The sequence below is a fragment of the Colossoma macropomum genome, unplaced genomic scaffold (assembly GCF_904425465.1).
Source record: "Colossoma macropomum unplaced genomic scaffold, Colossoma_macropomum, whole genome shotgun sequence".
In the NCBI taxonomy this organism is placed as follows: Eukaryota; Metazoa; Chordata; class Actinopteri; order Characiformes; family Serrasalmidae; genus Colossoma; species Colossoma macropomum.
The window spans coordinates 2,040,440-2,059,798 of NW_023494807.1; the positions used below are offsets into that span (position 1 = coordinate 2,040,440).

Genomic DNA, 19,359 nt, shown 5'->3' on the forward strand with positions numbered 1-19,359 from the left:
CTGGCCGTCCACTGATCTAAAGCACCACCAGCTGACCACTGAAAAGCTCCACTACTGTAGACAAATGTGTGTGTGCACATGTATTTGTTTTCCTACATTTTCAAGACAAAATGTCCTTTTAGGATAATCAGAGAAAAACAAGGCTGACAAAATAGTTGTAATAGACTCTTTAAAGTGCCTTTTAGAAAAGCATCTCGGTATATATGTAGGTACAGAATATGTACTACACCTGTTATTATTGTGTATAGGTGATTACATATATAAAACATACATGGGACATAATTACATATAGGTACACATGTAATACATATGGGGCATATAAGTCATGTAGATAAATGACTCAGAAGACTCAATAATTAAATATAATTATAGTATTATAGTATTTAGTGTGTACACTGTTTGCCTTTATTATAGCTTCCATTCTTTTCAGGAGTCTTGCTTTCAGTTTTTCAAAGAAATCTGCAGGGATATTTTTCCACACCTCTAAAGTTCAGTCTCAGATATTGGCTGTATTTACTACTTGCAATCCAAGTAATCCCAACCACATTTTTTGTGGTCTAAAAGGTTTGCACCTTTGTTTGGAGTCTGATTTTCTTTATTTTTTTAAATAATTTTTAAACTCGAGTTCAAAATCCAGTTTTAAATCCTAATTTTGTTAAGTATTGTGAAAAAAAATGTGGTCTTTTATGTATTTTTTGTAATTTTATAAAAATTAAAGGGTGAAATAAATAAAGGGTGATCTTACAGTGAAGTGTATGTATATTGTGGCTCAAATAAATCATAGATTTACAGGGATATTTAAGAGAGATCTTATATATATTGTGCAAAGCTGATGGAAACTTACCCCAACAGGCTTAAAGCTGTTATTGAAAAATGTGGTTCTAGCAAGTACTAGTCTGAAGGGGTTGAATACTTATATAAGCGCCATTTTTCACAGAAGCTCTGCTGACTAATAATGAAATGACTTTGAACATTTATTTTAAGAGCATATTGGTTTTCAATAAAAATACTATCTGGATCGGTCTGTATAGGGGTCATTTGTAATCCAGACAAATCTGATGACTTTAAGGGGATTGATTATTTTTCAAGGTACTGTGTATATATAGTATGAGACCTGTAATTATTATTATTACACATACACCGACTGGCCACTTCACCTCCTTGTTTCCACACTGATCGACCATTTTATGCACTTTGTTCTACAATTACAGACTGTAGTCCATCTGTTTCTCTGTATACTTTGTTAGCCCTCTTTCACACTGTGCTTCAATGGTCAGGACCCCCACAGGATCATGACAGACCACCACAGAGCAGGTATTATGTGGGTGGTGGATCATTCTCAGCACAGCAGTGACACTGACGTGGTGGTGGCATGTTAGTGTGTGCTTTGCTGGTACAAATGGACCAGACATAACAGTGCTGCTGGAGTTTTCAAACACTGTCCTCTCACTGTCCACGCACTTACCTCGTTGGTCCACCTTGTAGATGTAAAGTCAGAGACGATAGCTCTCTAGACGATCTGTTGCTGCACAGTTTGTGTTGGTCATCCTCTAGTCCTTCATCAGTGGTCACAGGACGCTGCCCACAGGACGCTGTTGGCTGGATATTTTTGGCTGGTGGACTATTCTCAGTCCAGGAGTGACACTGAGGTGTTTAAAAACTCCAAATGCACTGCTGTCTGATCCACTCGTACCAGCACAACACACACTAACACGCCACTACCACTGAACAGGATAACAAAGTATGCAGAGAAACAGATGGACTACAGTCTGTAACTGTAGAACTACACAGTGCACCTATATAGTAAGTGGAGCTGATAAAATGGACGATGAGTGTAGAAACAAAGAGGTGCACTTACTGATGTGGCCGGTCAGTGTATGCACTTTATGCACTACAGTAATGGTCAAGAATGAGAATGTGATTATATATCATTACATGATAAGGCAGATAGTGGACAGTGTCCATTTCTTTTTACCGTATTACAGTGATTCTTAGCTATGTATTTTTGGTTGGTAGAAAGATCAGTTGGGATTCTGGGCAGGTGTAACCCGTCACAGGGCACCAATATGGGGCCACTCCTACTCTCTACACACAAATGTCACCCTGTCCACCCACGGCAGCCCTCAGAGTCCTACAGTTCCACTGTGTGTCAATCACAAACACATTTACCCACGCATCAGGAAGCCCCTTTCAGACTTTACTGCAATGCTCTAAAAACTGGAAAATCACTGTATTTTAAATTTCTTTTGGATTTCTGTAGCAAACACATCACAACAACCTGTTTTTCATAGTGTGACCTAATAAATGTTATTTTTCTCTCATCTACAGATATGCCAACTGAAACAGAAAGCAGAGAAAGTGACTGAATCTACTGAAAACTCCCCAAAAAAAGAGGTGCGTGTGTCCATTAGAAGGGACTGCAGCATAAGGGTGTAAAAATTAATTGATCTTTACAGTCATGTGCAAGAATTTGAGCTTCCCAAGTGAAATTATATGTTTAGTTGATTTTCTAAGTGAAAATAATGTAACACTTTCTTTACACAGCACACTTCTGCACATCGTACTGCACAATTACGGTTTATTTGCTGAATTTGGCATAATGTTTATAAAATAAAAAAAAAAAAAACAACGCCATTTCCAAAAAAGTTGGGACGTTGTGCAAAATGTAAATAAAAACAATGCAATTATGTGCAAATGATGTAAATCTTATATATATGATTGAAAATAGTACAAAGAAAACATGTCAGATTTTAAAAGTGCAAAATGTTATTGTTTTCTGAAAAATATATTCCCATTTTGGATTTGATGCCAGGACCACATTTCTAACGAGTTGGGACTAACGAGATTAACCCCTTACATGACCAGGACCTGCTGGCTGGCCCATAGTTTTATACAGGGAGATTCACTCGAAAGAGGCCCCAAATATTCTGTAATAACTCTCGCTAGGACGAAGCAATCTGAACGAAACAATGTGCAATGTGCTCCTCAACATATGGAGCTTCTAACAAGCCGGGATGCCCCTGCATCGGAGTGATGAAGTAGGTGCCGGACAGCCATTGTGACGTTTAACCTCTCTAATGCTTGCCGATACTTTCATAACATGGAGCGCTATGTTGGAATGTGTCTGGCAGAAAACGGAGATCACTTCCAGCATTGCATGTAATGCAATCGATTACACATACATCAAGGTATGTAGCATATTTTTTTTTGGTTCAGATTGCTTCATCCTAACGAGAGTTACAACAGAATATTCGGGGCCTCTTTCGAGTGAATCTCCCTGTATTACACACTTCTACATCCCAAAAATAGCTCAGTTAGCATTGAAGCCCCTGTAGTTACTGAATATTGAGCCTTATGTATGTAATAAGACTGACTGTATCCACAAATGCAAGTTAAAACTCTACCATGCAAAGAGGACACTATATAAAACAGGATCCAGAAACACTGCCGCCTTCTCTGGGCCCGAGCTCATTTAAGATGGACTAAGGCAAAATGGAAAACTGTCTTGTTGTCCAACAAATCAAAATTTGATATTCTTTTTTTTCGGAATCATGGACACTGCGTTCTCTGGGCTAAAGAGGAGAGGGACTATCCAACATGTTAAGCCAGAATCTGTAATGGTATGGGGTGCAGTAGTGCACACGGCATGGGTGGTTTGCACATCTGTGAAGGCACCATTAATGCTGAATGATATATACAGGTTTTGGAGCTACATATGCTGACCATCCAGATGATGTGTTTTTCAGGGACGACGTTGATTATTTCAGCAGACAATGCCAAACCAAATTCTTTAAGTATTACAACAGCACGGCTCTGCAGTAAAAGAGTCTGGGCACTAAACTGGCTTGTCTGCAGTCCAGACCTGTCACCAATTTGAAAACATTTGGCACATTATGAAATGAAAAATACAACAAAGGAGACCCTGAACTGTTGAGCAGCTGAAATCCTGTATCAAGCAAGAATGGGAAAACATTTCACTTTCAAAACTATAGCAGTGCCTCCTCAGTTCCCAAACGCTTACAGAGTGTTATTAAAGGAAGAGGTGTTGTATCAGTGGTAAACATACCCCCGTCCCAACTTTATTGAAACATGTTGCTGGCATGAAATTTTTCAAAAACAATGAACAGTACAATTTCTCAGATTCAGCTTTTGATATGTTGTCTTTGTACTATTCACAATTAAATATAGGGTTTACATAATTTGCACTTCATTGCATTCCATTTTTATTTACATTTTGCACAGCACCCAAGATTTTTGGAACGGAGTCATAAAACAGAAAATGTAGCTTGTTTAAAAATATGGCACCTTTTATATTTTATGTTGTATTTTTTCCAATAAGTAAAACTCAGCAAATAAATAAATGTTCCCTCTATGGGATGTGTTAACTTATTTTTATTTAGAAAATTGACTAGGAGTATTCAAACTTTTGCACATGACTGTATCATGATGCACTGGTCTGAAAGTGTTAAGTCATTCATCAGCTTGTTCTTAGATAAGAATCTATTATAATTGATTATAACAAGTTTGAATAAAGCTTAGAAACTGAAATAAGGAAAACTGGTGCTGTAAAAAAAAATATTCTGAATCATAGCAAAACAATCAGTTTCATGAGATCTTTTTGTATTAATGAAGTCAAAGATTTCTACCCCATAGCGGCATGTTTTGAAGCATTGCATTTCAAATTGGTCTGGACCAGAGCTGCCTATAGCAGGGTGTTCTGCAGGTCTTGACCTCTCAGGCGAAGGACAGTCCAGCCATCAGCACAGACATCAGAGTGCTAAAGCAAAGAGAGAGGATAAGGTGCACACGCCAGGTCTCAGCAGTATTGATCCAGGCAATGAGCACCAAGTTAAAATACAACTCGCATCCACACGGGCCCACATCCATCAACATCAGCACTGGCCCTTCCTGTCCCCTGTCTTTAACAGCAGGAGTACCTGAAGCACAATGCAGCCAACTCAAGTATCCCAAATGTATGCTAAACTCATGAACCCCTAGCTGGTTAGAATAGTTCAGTCAACAATGCTAGCAATACCCATAACGAAAGAAAGAGAATAGTCACTAGTTAGCATTATGAAAATGACACCATGGTAATCTATGGTTACTACCTTCCATTTATTATTCGCAACATTATCATGTATAGTTGAGCTTCTTTAATGTCAAGAATTATTATTCAGTAACTACTGAATGAATTTACCTATTCCACCCACACATGCATTCTTTTGTAGCAACTGTTGGTAAATTGGACTAGATTTGCAGAATATTTACTAAAATCTAATTCAAGCTAATGAATTTGGGTTGGAGTTCCGAGTCACTACATGTAATTGTATGCAACAGTTTGGGCAGCCCTGGCCAAATTACATATTTTATTTGATTTTTGTGAGTGAAAAGATATAAACAAACTATTCAAAGAAAATCTGCAAACGTGAATGCATACTTAATTTATGTTTGATTAAGTGACACCCTTTAGACTCTCTAGTCTCAGACTTAATTAACTTGTTAGGCTTTAATTTACTCATTGGGACAAGTTAGGTAGGTCATGAATTGTCATTAGGAATTGTCCAGAGCATGATAAATTTTCTCTTTCCACCTTGTGGCAATACTCAGCAATGTTTGGTTCCTCTAAGCAGTTGCCTGAGGTTCTCAAAATTGAGCTAATTGATACCTACAAGCAGGAGAATGATATAAAAAGATATAAAAGCACTTCCAGCTCTCAATTTCATTAAAAAATGGCTATGAAGAGAAACTGGATTTCTATAAAATAAAGGGGAACTGTGGAACTGCTGGAATCAGAGCAAGATCTGGAAGACTAAGAAAGCTCTGTTTAGAGAGTCTAGAACTGGTGATTTGATGGCTAGAAAGGCAAAATGAAACCCCCTTATGATAACAATGAACCTGTGGGAAGGTTTAGCTGACACAGTAGTGGTGGCATACCCTTTTACTGTGTAGCACTGCTTGCACAAAGATGATCTGGAAGTGGCATCAGAAAAGAACCTGACATGTGACCTCACCACAAAAGTCAACTTCTTAAATATGCAAATCAACATCGAGATATATAATGGAATTTGGATCTATTATGGATCTACTTTTGGCCATGTGGCAGTCAGTGGGACAGGAAACATTGCACAGTTAGATGGAAAAATGGATTTGGCTAAATTCGGCCAATTCTGAAAGCAAATGTCACACAGTCAGTCAAGAAACTCAGGCTGTAACAAGGCTGGCTTCTTCAACGGGATAATGATCCAAAACATACTTCAAAATCTACCATGTACTACTTCAAGAGCTATAAGGCATTGAAAATCTGAGGATAGATTTTAACCATACAATGCAGGCAAGGCAGTCCAAGAATATCACCAAACTAGATGTTTTCTGCAAAGAAGAGTGAGTAAACAAGAATAGAGTGGCTACAAAAAGCATTCACAAGCTGTTATATCTGCTGAAGGAGTTTTTGTTTATTTCCTTACAGATATGTCATTTTGCCAGGGGTGCCCAAACATTCAAGTACGATTGAATAAAATGCTACGCTGCTAAGCTGGACTACGTTACTGTAGCTAATCGGAACCACACATGATAAAAATGACAACGAATTTGCCACCATGCTAATGATACCTTGATAACACTGTTAAAAAGGTACAGTTTCTCATAAAGTTGAATGAGATTTTTTCCATGGTTCTGTGAAGCCTGTACAACCTCGCCATAGTTGCTGCGAAAGGCTGCGTCTGTGGATGGAGCATGGATAGGTCAGTTAATCCCTCACTACTGTCAAGCTAATATACAACGTAAATACTTATAAGGGGGAAAAACTGATTCATTTATTATTTGTCCAGGAGATTCCCTATTATTCCCGTAGGATATATTGGAGGGGGCGCTATCTCTACTACCATTTCCTTTTCTTATCAAATAATGCTACAGATAAAATATAGCATTATCTGCAAGGTTTGTTTAGCATACGTTATCAGAGGAGCCCAGACATTAAGCATTTGTAGCTTCAGCCATCTCCCTCTTTATCTCTCTCTCTCTCTCTCTCCCTCCCATTCATGCCTTGTCACAGTACTGGGCAGTTAAAGGACAGGCATGGGGGAGTATTGGTAGGATGTCTCTATGTTTATAGTGACCACACAGAGCTGACGTTAGCGGTGGCTCTCTCCGTGGTGCTGGGTGCGCCTGGAATGTGGCAGGCAGCTGACCCAACACACGCTGACACACTGGAGTGGGTGAGGGGCGCCGCTGAAAAGGGACCGGACAATAGGCCCTGTTTAAAGTCCACTTCATAAAGAAGCCTCCGCACTGTAGTGGCCAGCCATTATGGAAACGTGTGCAGCACTCTTATCTGCTTTTTTCCAATCTTTCCTTTTTTCTTACCTCATAATGCTCAGATTGGGTCTTTAACTGACATAATCGGCCTGGAGTGGAGATACAAACTCAGCATACAAATACGTTGGCGGCAGTAGGTGGCTGCACAGTATATAGTTTGGTAATTGTTATGAGGGGATTTGGCTTTGCGATGCTGATACTGCTGCAGGGGAAGACAGATTAGTTTGCGCTGGCCGCTCAGGCCACCAAGCCTTGAATCTTGTGGCCAAAATTAACATTTTTTTAACCAGAAGAGTAGAAACATATACAAACGGCATATACATTGTATTTATGATTCTTTGAAAAAGATAATACTTTTTAAAAACTTTTCATTGATAAAAACATTGCAATTGTGGTGACTGTGGTGGTCCCCCATGCTGAGCTGGTCATTATCTGATCTAGTCAATAAGTACCGTTCAGCTACTGCAGCCTTTCTGTGTACTGGCAACGTTATTTAAGATCTTACATCATAGAGTGATATTAGAAAACTTTAGCCAGTAGAACAACATCTAAGATGCAAGGCAGACCAGAGCGGCAGAGGGACCACCGCAGTCACCACACCATCACATTAGAGATGGTTAGAGCTAATGAATTATGATGAAATCTGATTTGATGCAGTTCAGTCCAAACAGTATTACTAAAACATTATATATATATATATATATATACATATATCCAACTTACCCACCTAACCCTTGCAATCCCACCCAAGCCGTGCGCAGTTACATACTTAAATACATAAATGGATATCAAATAACACATTCATGCCTGTTCTTTTGATTAAGCCATCAAACAACCAGCTGCTGACCATCAGACTTCAAGAGTGTGTCCATTCTGCATTGATCAGTTTGAGATTAAAGGGGCTGATGGCTTCGTGTCTTCATTAGCGTCTGTATACAATGCCCAGTCTATCGGTCCACCTCACCCTGTCCACTGTTTTATTACTGCAAACAAACATCAACGCCTACTCCCTTCATCACACAATGGGCCTTTAAACACTCTTCCTTTCACTCTTTTTCTTCTTTCAGTTTGCAAGAAACAAAACGAAACAAACCCCCCCAAGAAACCCAGGCTGACACCCTTTCTGTGTTGGGTTAGACTAACAACACATTCAGCGCCCACTCGCGCTCTGAGATGTCCTAAAGGCCTCCCCTGGCCTCTCTGGTCTTTTGGGGTGGTGTGATGTCCGAGCTGACCCGAGGTGACCCGACCTTCACACCCATCCGAGCGTACGCACTCAATCAGGGAACATGACGTGGCTCAAAGCTCGGGCAGGCCGTGATTGGACATGCCACGCAAAGTGGACATCCGGCTTTAGAACTGTTCTTTGTTGCTGCCCAATGATATAATGACTTAGAGAATATGGCCCTTCATTGAAATCATGTTTGGAAACAGATCAAAGATCAGATTTTCCCCACTGATCTTTGCAACTACCCTTGCTGCTAGTTAGGGCTTCTAGGTCCTGCTCTACATAAGAAAAGTGTGAAAACACATCAAGTTACTGAAAAAAATCCAATTACTATTTTTCCATTGCTTCAAACAAAGTAACCGGTTAAGCAAGACATATTTGGCATCTGAAGTTTGCAGTGGAGCTCTGAGGCTACTAGCAAGTAAAGGACACTTATGCCACACCAGTTAGCATCAACAAACTGTATACTCATGTTTAGGGCATTAATTTGGTATGAAAGTTTGATCCAAACCTGAAAATAGCCCAAGAACATTATGTTTGAGGGTGACCCAAACCACAGCACAGAGATTAGAATCTGAACCCAATTGTAACCCCATAAAATTCTGTCCGAATCCAAATCTAACCTTATAAAATTCTGTTCAAACTTGACTGTAGCCTGACAAAATTCTATTTAAACCCAACAGTAAACTGAAAAAAAAATTTTGAAATCAGCTGTAACCCAAAAAGATTCTGTCCCAATATGACTGTAGCCTGAAAAATTCTGTCTGCTTCTGATTGTAGTCTGATAAAATTCTGTCTGAATTTGAGTATACCCTAACAAAACCTTGTCTGAATTAAACTTTAGCCCAACAAAATCGTCTAATCTCAATGTAGCCTGACAAAGTTCTGTCTAAATCCAACTGTAGCCCATCAAAGTCTGTCTAAACTCGACCATAACCTGACAAAATTCAAACAATGCAACCCGATTGAGCAAGACATGTTGAAGTTTGCAGTGGAGCTACAAGGCTACTTGTAATGGACACTTACACCACACCAGTTAGCATCAACCAACTGCATGCTTATGTGGTCTCTGACACTGTATGTCAAAATGTTATTTATAAAATGGACAGAAGACAAAATCCAAGCTATTAGATGGTGGCTACTACTGTTTTAGCTATGAAATGTACTGTTGTCCATTTTTGTGAGTAACAGCATGCATAAACAGTATCTAAACATGGTGCTGTATAAGCTCCATTAGCATATACACTGATCAGCCACTTTATTAGGTACACTTACCTTGTATATCTACCTTCTTAGTGCTTTTTTATCAGCTCCACTTACCATAAAGGTGCACTTTGTCATTCTACAATTACAATCTGTAATCTATCCATTTTGCTCTTTGCATACGTTGTTAGCCCCCTTTCACCCTATTCTTCAGTGGTCAGGAACCCCACAGGACCACCACAGAGCAGGTATTATTACAGTGGTGGATCATTCTCAGTGACACCGACGTAGTGGTGGCATGTTAGTAACTATTGCACTGGTATGAGTGGATCAGACACAGCAGCACTGCAGGGAAACTAGTCAGTGTTTAGCCTTCCAAACTAGTTCCGAAGTTAGCTGAGGCCTTCAGATATTTCCAAGCACGTTTGATTTTTACGACTTAAAAAAATGTTCACGATCATCCTGGAAAATCCTGAAAAAGTGTAGGCCCAGCTTTACTATTCCTTTATCCAAATGTTAGACATGTGCTTTTGGTATTATTCAGAGACTAGAGAGGAGGCATGAGGAAGAGAGGCTAGCAAAGCAAGAGAGTCAGAGAGATCTGTTAGCTCAGGAGGACAAGCTGAACACCCAGAAAACCCAGAGAGCAGCTGCTCCTGTGGAGGTATACATGCTTCAGGGGACGCTTAATGCTAATGTTGCTAATAATAATTAAAAGCTGGCTAACGATGTGCAGATGAGGCATCCTAACTGGTCCTCGTTAGCATTCATTGATAATCGTGATTTGCATTTTTGTGTGAGCTAAGCATTCAATCATGCTTTCGCACTTTTTCTTTAAGCCGGTTTTAACTGCCAAGGAGCTGGATTCGAACAACAAGGACCTTACAGAAGAACTGGAGAAGCTGAGGCAAGCAGAGAGATCACAGAAGCAGCACATTGACAGGTGCATGCTGTTTTGTTTAATGGCCGTATTTGCTAAGAGTGCATGTTTCATAATGTTGGGCTCAATTGTCTTGTTATTTATGAAAGTGATACATTGCATTTGTTGCTACTGTAGGTTGGAAAAGAAAATAGCTATGACCAATGAAGCATGGGAAAAGAAGTTTGAAATTCTCAGACAGAGGTACAGACTAATAATTATGAAAATGTCCATCAACTGTATCTAAGTGCACAGTGTGCATGTCTGAAGTTTTCCAAACCATGCTAACTTTGTTACACTACAGTTTTCATGCCATCAAGGACGAAATGTTCCTGCGGCAGAGCCTGCAGCGCCAGGCCGCATCGCTGCACCAAGCCTCAGTCAACTACGCTGTGAGTCCTCCCGTCTTCCAGTGTCTACATAGTTTTCTTGCTTTTTCTGTCTGAACTCTAAAAAAGAAACGACTCAATTACCAAGAATTACTTTAAAAACCTAAATTGAGAAATTGCATTTGACCTTAAACTTAAATGCTTTTTCATGACAGGCTACTGATTTAACTCCTCGCCAAGAGGCCAGGGGCACTATCATTACTACTGTTAAAATCTCTACAAATGAAATCTGCACCTGTAGCTTGTTACATGCAAAAAACACTCACATCAGAGGTTAACCCAGATCAGACTTTAACAGGTGCATGGCTATTAGGCCTCTCCATTGGGGCCTCAATTGCTGATGGCTGATGAATATGCATAGGTTTGGGCTTGGCTTGTTTTTGTGATGCCCTGTACTCCACAGTGCATTGTGTGCTGGAGAAGAGAATACGTCCTTCATCACCTTATTCCCTCAGGGCAGAAGCACTACCCTATGTCACTACTTACACAAATGTAGAACAAGTAAACGAGCCAACAGCTCTGATTAGAGTATTGAATGGTGTGAATCCAGAAACCAGTCTTTGATTTGTCTAGAGCTTTAATTAGGTATGAAATTTTGATCTAAACCTGAAAATATCCCTAGAACGTTATGCATGAGTGTGACCCAAACCACAGCACAAAATTTTGAATCTGATCACAACTGTTACCTTATACAATTTTGTCTGCAACCAGAGCTAAGCTTGTAGAATTCTGTTCAAATCTGTTTGAAATCAACTGCAACCTAACAAAATCCTGTCCTAACATGTAGCCTAAAAATTCTTTCTGCTTCTGAATGTTATCTGACAAAATTCTGTCTGAATTTGAGTGTACCCTGACAAAATTTTGTCTATGTTGAACTGTAGCCCAACAAAATTCTGTCTGATCTCAGTTGTGTCCTGACAAAGTTCTGTCTGAACCCAACTTTAGCCTGCCCAGGTCTGTCTAAACTCGACCATAGCCCGCAAAATTCTGAATGTGACTGTACATGAAAGAAATATGAAAAAAAGTGACTGTAGTCTGACAAAATTTGGTCCAAATCTGACTGTAGTCTGACAAACTTCTGCCTGAACTTGACTATATTCTGACAAAATTCAATCCCAGCATGACTGTAGACTAAAAAACATCTGTCCCAACATGACTATAACTTAAAAACATTGTATGCCTCTGAATGTAGCCTGACAAAATTGTGACCTACCAAGTTCTGTCTAAGCCCAGCTTTAGCCCACTAGAGTCTGTCTAGACTCAACGATGGCCCAACAATATTCTGTCTAAACATGACTATAGCCCAGCAAAATTCTGTCCAGTCTCAAATGTAGCCCAACAAATTTTTTTCTGGTCTTGATTGTAGCCCAGCAAAATTCTGCCTGATCTCAAGTGTAGCTCAGCAAAATTCTGTCTGATCTCGACTATAGCCCAGCAAAATTCTGTTTGAAGTCAACTGTAGCCCAACAAAATTGTGTTCAAGCCCGACGATAGCCTGGCAAAATTCTGTGTAAACTTGACTGTAACTCTGTAAAATTTTGATGGTAGCCATATATAGCCAAGACAAAATTCTGTCTGATCCAAATGCTAGCCGTACAACATGCTGTCTGGTCCCATCTGTAGTGTCACAAATTCTGAAAACTCAACTTTAGCCCAACAAAATTCTGTATGAACCAAACTGTATCTCAGCAAAATTCTGTGCTCCCAAATGTAGCCTCACAAATTTCTGTCTGAAACTGACTGTAGCCCCTAAAATTTTGTCCTGACCATCACCAAATATAATCAATAGTTTTTAAGGTACAGCCTTTGTATCTTCTATTCAATACTTACTTTAAATTCCACTTTAAAACCCCCTAACATGACCTGGACTCCCTGGTGGGTTCAAACTTTTATAACACACCTTTGTATCTTAACAATAACTCCAAAATTATATATTACCAAATATTTATAATATGTTAAGTACAATGCAAGTGACTCAAACATGGCAGATTTTTTAATCTGTCTATCTGTAGAGTCTAAAAGGAAAAAAAAGCAAGGTAGAGTAAAGTTACAAGAAAAACTAGAGCAGGTGTAAATGCAGGCCCAAATCCATGAAATTAAATTTGAATTTGATTTGGACCCAGTAAAGATTTTGTTGTAAGTTTCTGTAAATTATGTGAAAGCTCGATATGGACAAATATTTCAAGCTTTAATATCTCCTCAAAGTGTGTTTAGAACTGTCTCAGATTTGTCTTGCAGATGAAGGCTCCTGTCTCACACCAAGGCCAGAATCCAGAAGAAGCTAGTTTTAGTAGGACTTGTTTCTCCACTAAGACCCCTCTGGTGAGAGCCTGCCCAAATATTACTGATCCAACCCTGTGTGTCCAGACAGAAGTGTAAGTGCAATATATCTGTCTTGCTATAGCCTTCCATAGGTGCACGAGAAATGCAGACAGTCAGGCTCAAGACAGTGACCATCCACCTGCCAAGTGGACAGACAGACCCCTTCTCAGCTTCAGGCTTGTATCAGCTCCACCAGTCATATTTGGAAGAGGGGAGGGAATGAGATTCGTACCTTCACTTTAGCCCTTGATACTTGTATTTATACAAAGTATTAATACTGACATCCATGCTTCACCCATAAATGTGTTATTAAACGTTGGCAAAAATCCCATTTAACCTAAGACTGGAGTATTCAATTCCTCCTCTCTGCTCAAACAAACATATAATATACCAGGCAAAAGGTGAACATATTGGACCTTTTAGGCTGTTTAGACATCCCCACTGGACGTTTTAGGTCCCAATAAGAGGATGTCCTGGACAATGGTCACCCTAGTACAACCCCATTTCCAAAAAAGTTGAGATGCTGTGCAAAATATAAATAAAAACGAAATGCAATGATATGTAAATCATTTAAACCCTACATCTTATTGAAAGTAGTACAAAGACAACATGTCAAATGTTGAAACTGAGAAATTTTATTGTTTTTTGAAAAAGTCAAAAAAGTCTTTCAGGCAGAGAAGATGAGAAGGGAGAATGCACGATCAAATAGTGCAACAATTCAAGAATAATGATTCTGAATATAAAACAGCAAAGAACTTTTGCTTTTCATCATCTACGGTACATAATAACATTAAAAGATTATATATATGTTTTGGCAACATACGCTGCCATCCGGACAACGTCTTTTTCAGGGAAGGCCTTGATTATTTTAGCAAGACAATGCCAAACCACATTCTGCATGTATTACAACATTGCTCTATAGTAAAAGAGTCCGGGTGCTAAACTGACCTGCCTGCAGTCCAGACCTGTCACCACTGACAACATTTGGTGCATCTTAATATGAAAAATACAACAAAGGAGACCCCAAACTGATGAGCAGCTAAAATCCTATATCAAACAAGAACAGGAAAACATTTCACTTTCTAAACTACAGCAGTGTCTCCTCAGTTCCCAAACGCTTACAGAGTGTTGTTAAAAGAAGAGCTGATGAGACACAGTGGTAAACAGGCCCCCGTCCCAACTTTATTGGAACATGTTGTTGGCATCAAATTCAAAATGGGCATATATTTAAAAAAAAACAACGAAATTTCTCAGTTTCAACATTTGATATGTTGTCTTTGTAGTATTTTCCTTTAAGAAATATGGTTTACTTGATTTGAATATCATTGCATTCTATTTTTATTTACATTCTGCACAGCGTCCCAACTCTTTTAGAAAAGGGGATGTAATAACAGATCACTCGAACCGCTGTGGCCAAGCAGGTAAATCACCAACCTTTGCTGGATACTGAGAGAATAATGCGAAGTTGTAACTCAGTTGTACGTTTTTGGTACAATAGTGTTAATATTTTTTTTATATACTTATTCTGTATGCGTATGAAAGGTCACACTGTTAGGATGAAGCAGTTTTCTGTATAATTGAGCCAACATTAGTACCGTGGCAAATCTTTTTGTCATTACCAGCTTCCTAGATTCAGTTTACAGGATAATCCAACTTGATAGCATAGCATTTTCAGTTGGAAACACATTGGGCATCATTCACCAAGCGTCCTTAAGAAGAAATTTCGGTAACACTTTCTATGAATGTCACCTTTGTAAGCATCTATAAACGCATTCATAACATGTTATAATGCATGCATAAGACATTATAAACATAGCTATAAATATTTATAAAAATGCATTATACATTATAGCCATGTTTATTATGCATTATGAATTGTTAACATAATACATTATAAGTACTGTTCATAACAAATTATAAGAGCTCATAAGTTGTATTTGTCCGCTCTAAGTAAAGTGAAGCGTACTGTACTAAAGCCTCCTCCAGTGTTAAGAGTGAGGCTTCAAGTTGAAGGATGTACTGAAGGATTTACTGAAACACTAAAACATACACAGTAAAGCACATTACAGGCTTCAAATGTCAGAGTTTAAACTAGTGCTGCATCAGTGTTTTACCCAATGTGTGAAAGGTAATGTTCACCACCGTTAGCTTGGTATTTGTCTTTACTTTACTTTACGCTCTCCAAGCTGGGACTGACTTCTTTGGCACTGACATTATAACATGTTATTAACACTATTTATAATGCATTATATTAACAATTCATAATGTATAATAAACATGGCTATAAAGTGTAAATCAGTGTAATTCTTTTATATATATATATATATAAATGTGTTTATAGATGCTTACAAAGGTGACATTCATAGAAAGTGTTACCGAAATTTCTTCTTAAAACCCACTTACGCAGTTTTCATGAAGATTCTGTCATTCACCAATGTTTTCTTATTTAAGATTTGTTCTTAGGTAAGAACAGAATTTACACACACTCAAGAGCACAAAGGTGAGAACAGTTCTGTGGTTTATCATGAATCTGACCTAGACTTTTTCTTAGGACCTTTCTGAAGAACAAATTTAAGAAAAAACTTAGGAAGATACTGAAGAATGAGGTCAATGCCTATATAGCGACACTAAACAAAGATTGCTACATTTTGTCATTAGGTTGAAAGGGTTTTCAGCGTTCTGCAAAGCTTGTCCAACCTGGCGACTGTTCCCTTATTCCATGCTAGCTTTCATTCATTGTTAGCATTATTAGTGTTTTAGATGTCATATTCCCTTAACAGCTGTATCTGTACCGGAAGCTAACATTCTTGAAGGATTCTTTCCACTAAAGATGCCATTCAGGCTGAATAACTTTCACTTAAGGCTTAGGATATTAACACTGACATTAGCTCAGATCTTTCTCTTAGCTACTAAACATTAGGGGTCTGGTATAAGAGGAAAAATTGGCCTACTTTAGCTCCCGTTAATCTCTCTTTTGCCTGTTATTGACTTTTTGATAATTGGGATCTGGGCTAATGAGCTTAGCAGACAGGACTGGGTGAGATAACTGGACAGCTTAATTCCTTCTGTCAATACAGAAGCTCTCAGGCAGGAATGGCTGATGCATAGAAGCTAACAAATTAATCTGCTAGATTACACCGCTGTCCTGTCTGCAGATTCGGGCTGCCCAATAATCAGAGACAATAGACAAGTGTCCTTTTCCCTGCGTCTGTGCACTTGACTTGTTTTCTAGGTAAAGTGCAGTTTATTTTCTACAAACAAGAGCAGAGATTGTGCACTTTCTTGCTTTTTCTAAGCAAATAATCAAAAAAAGGATTAAAAAAAATGCTTTAATTGGCTGTATTTAATGTTTCTTTTGTATGTAGAAGGCAGTTTATTTTGTACAAGTGCCAAGTGCACTTTCTTAATTTTTTACAAAGCAATCAGACATTTATGGTAAAATTGATATATCTGCCTTGTAAATGTGGAGACATTTTATATTTGACCACATAAAAATGGTGCATACAAAATCTATACAATAGCATGACATTAGTAATCCTGCATTAATATTTTTTATTATTTTGCATATTTTATATCCTTTCAGGCTGAATTAGCCATTGCTCTCCCAGGGCTTTGCTAATGTTTATATGGGTGAGGTTTTTTGTTAGCATTGCTTGTTGTTTTGATACCAAAACAACTAGCACGCCAACAGCTACGTCTTATCATTGCCTTCAACTGTTTAACTTTGTTTAGCTGTGTGCTCTTCTGCGGTGGGCCTCTAATGTGAAGTGTTAGAGGGGAACAGCAGGGCTGACAGGCAGCATGCCTGAGGACAAGGGTGAAAGTATGGGGTGAGCAGCCACTGGTCAGCAGCCGCGGGAGCCTGGCCAGTGACCCTTTACACCACTCCGCCAGCCCTTGACTCAACCATGGGAACACAGCCCATACATCACCACTGACACCTCGTAATTGAGACACTGAGATAAGACAGCAGTGCAGGGCCTGACGTTCGGACAGAGTGGACAAACGCTGGTGTCACACAGCAGATTACGTTTATTCAGTGGGTCACTCTAATCTAAGGTGGCCTGAATGATTCTGTCTTTTTAGTGCTCGCCCACCCTTATTTAGATTACTCAGTAGTGGCCGGTCTTTTAAAGAAATAGCTCGAACAAACAAGCTAACATTGTTAGGGACAAATGGGAAGCAGTAGCCACCAATCAACATTTTCCTTATGCTAATTTGTGACTTTTTTTAATTGTTTGCAACTTTGGTTTTACATTTTCAGCTATTCCTTAAAGTTATAAAGCTGAAACACACAAAGTGTGAGGTTAGAATCATTTTGTCAGCATGAGAGCAGTTAGCTTGGAATTTTTTACTTTTTATCTGAATACACATAAAAGATCTTTTTAGCAAATTTAACAGCTAATGGAATTAAATAGCCTGATTAAGTGTCATGCAATAAATGCATTATTTACACATTTGTTTTTTGCATTTATGAAGTATTAAAACATTGAAGACATGGCGAAAATGTCTCAAAGCCAGTAAAATGTTTGAAGCAGACTGTGTTCCTGCTATTTAACTGTCACTTTAACCAGCGAATTCGCTTTTATTGGACCAGCGCTGAAAGCTACAAAAGTCACTCCGCAAATGATCAAAAGAAGGGAGAAAAAAGTGCTTGGACACACAACCATAAATTTTGTTCTTTTTTTTTTCTCCCCCCTCCATGAATACGTCTGGCCCATATGCTTGGCCACAGAGCGAAGTGAAAGGGGCATTTACAAACCCAGGCCCACCACATTAAACTCTATAACAATCTTCATTCATGGTAACTTATCAGACTCAATTAATCAACCTCAACAATGGCAATTCTGATGTGTTCAAGCACCCTGAAAGGCCTAGGTCAGCACTGGGGCAGTGGCGGCCCAAGCTCACCCCTCCACTCTCAAAACTCGTCCTTTTTGCCCCCCATCCCAGACGGAGACTCTATCTGTTAACTCCAGTCTTCAAGGCCACACCAAAAAGTAGGAGTAACGTGAAAGAGCACAGAAAACAAACAACTTTTTTTCTGATCATAAAGAGCTTTCTTTTGCGTCCCTCAAAGGCTACAAAGCTGTTCCAGTGGATGAAAGCCATTCTCTCAGTCAGTCTGAATGGAGCATGTCTTAGCTGCCGTGTTGTGAATGGTATTGTTATGGCTATTCCGCCGGCCTGAAAAGGGGCAACCACTGGTTTGATTCGGTTACACGGTGGGCTTAGCTTCTCCCTCCCACCGCCTTGGTGTGTATGGAGGGTCCGTGACCTGTTTACTCTCCGCCGGGGAAAATGTCATGTTGCCCCTCCCATGGGCAGTGCTCACATTCATTTGATTGGTACAAAAAAATGACTTGGGATGGTTAAAAACACACTCATCCTGCATCGCAATTTATAGGTCCTATCTTTCATACGTTTACGTGACACTGTTTTCCACTTTAGGACATTTTATGGGCTTTGCTGTTTTCACTGTAACATTTTTGGGATTAGTATGACCTGTATTTATGTTTTCAAACCTAGTAACCTTTTTATGTACTTCATTTTTTAATTGCAGAAGCGAGTGAAGGTGACAGTGATGAGGAATCAACCAAGATCCTGCCTCTCCCGCCTCCTCCAAACAGACCGACCCCATCTAACACAACATTTCAAGTACAAAGCAAATAATTTTCTCATATAAACTTCAAAACAGAAATAAAATGACCACTGAACACGCATTGACCTGATGCTTACATTGTACAGGCACTGGCCCAATACTTACATTGTACAGGCATTGGCCCAGTGCTTACATTGTATAGGCATTTGTCCAGTGCTTACATTGTACAGTCATTGGCCCGATGCTTGCATTGTACAGGCCCAGTGCTTACACTGTACAGGCACAGGCCCAATGCTTACATTTTACAGGCATTTGTCCAGTGCTTACATCGTATAGGCATTGGCCTGATTCTTTCATTGTACAGGCATTGGCCTGATGCTTA

The 19,359-nt window shown here is 39.2% G+C and overlaps 1 protein-coding gene across 1 annotated transcript in view; it reads left to right on the forward strand.

Annotated features, from left to right (window-relative positions):
* Positions 1 to 19,048, forward strand: part of cunh10orf67 (chromosome unknown C10orf67 homolog) — a 40,231-nt gene extending 21,183 nt beyond the window's left edge. The window contains exons 9-16 of the mRNA XM_036556858.1: positions 2,329 to 2,394; positions 10,299 to 10,409; positions 10,606 to 10,688; positions 10,803 to 10,868; positions 10,969 to 11,056; positions 13,292 to 13,375; positions 13,458 to 13,551; positions 18,939 to 19,048. Coding sequence (XP_036412751.1) covers positions 2,329 to 2,394; positions 10,299 to 10,409; positions 10,606 to 10,688; positions 10,803 to 10,868; positions 10,969 to 11,056; positions 13,292 to 13,375; positions 13,458 to 13,551; positions 18,939 to 19,048 — 702 coding nt within the window. The remainder of the gene's footprint in view (positions 1 to 2,328; positions 2,395 to 10,298; positions 10,410 to 10,605; positions 10,689 to 10,802; positions 10,869 to 10,968; positions 11,057 to 13,291; positions 13,376 to 13,457; positions 13,552 to 18,938) is intronic.
* The last annotated feature ends 311 nt before the right edge of the window (positions 19,049 to 19,359 follow it).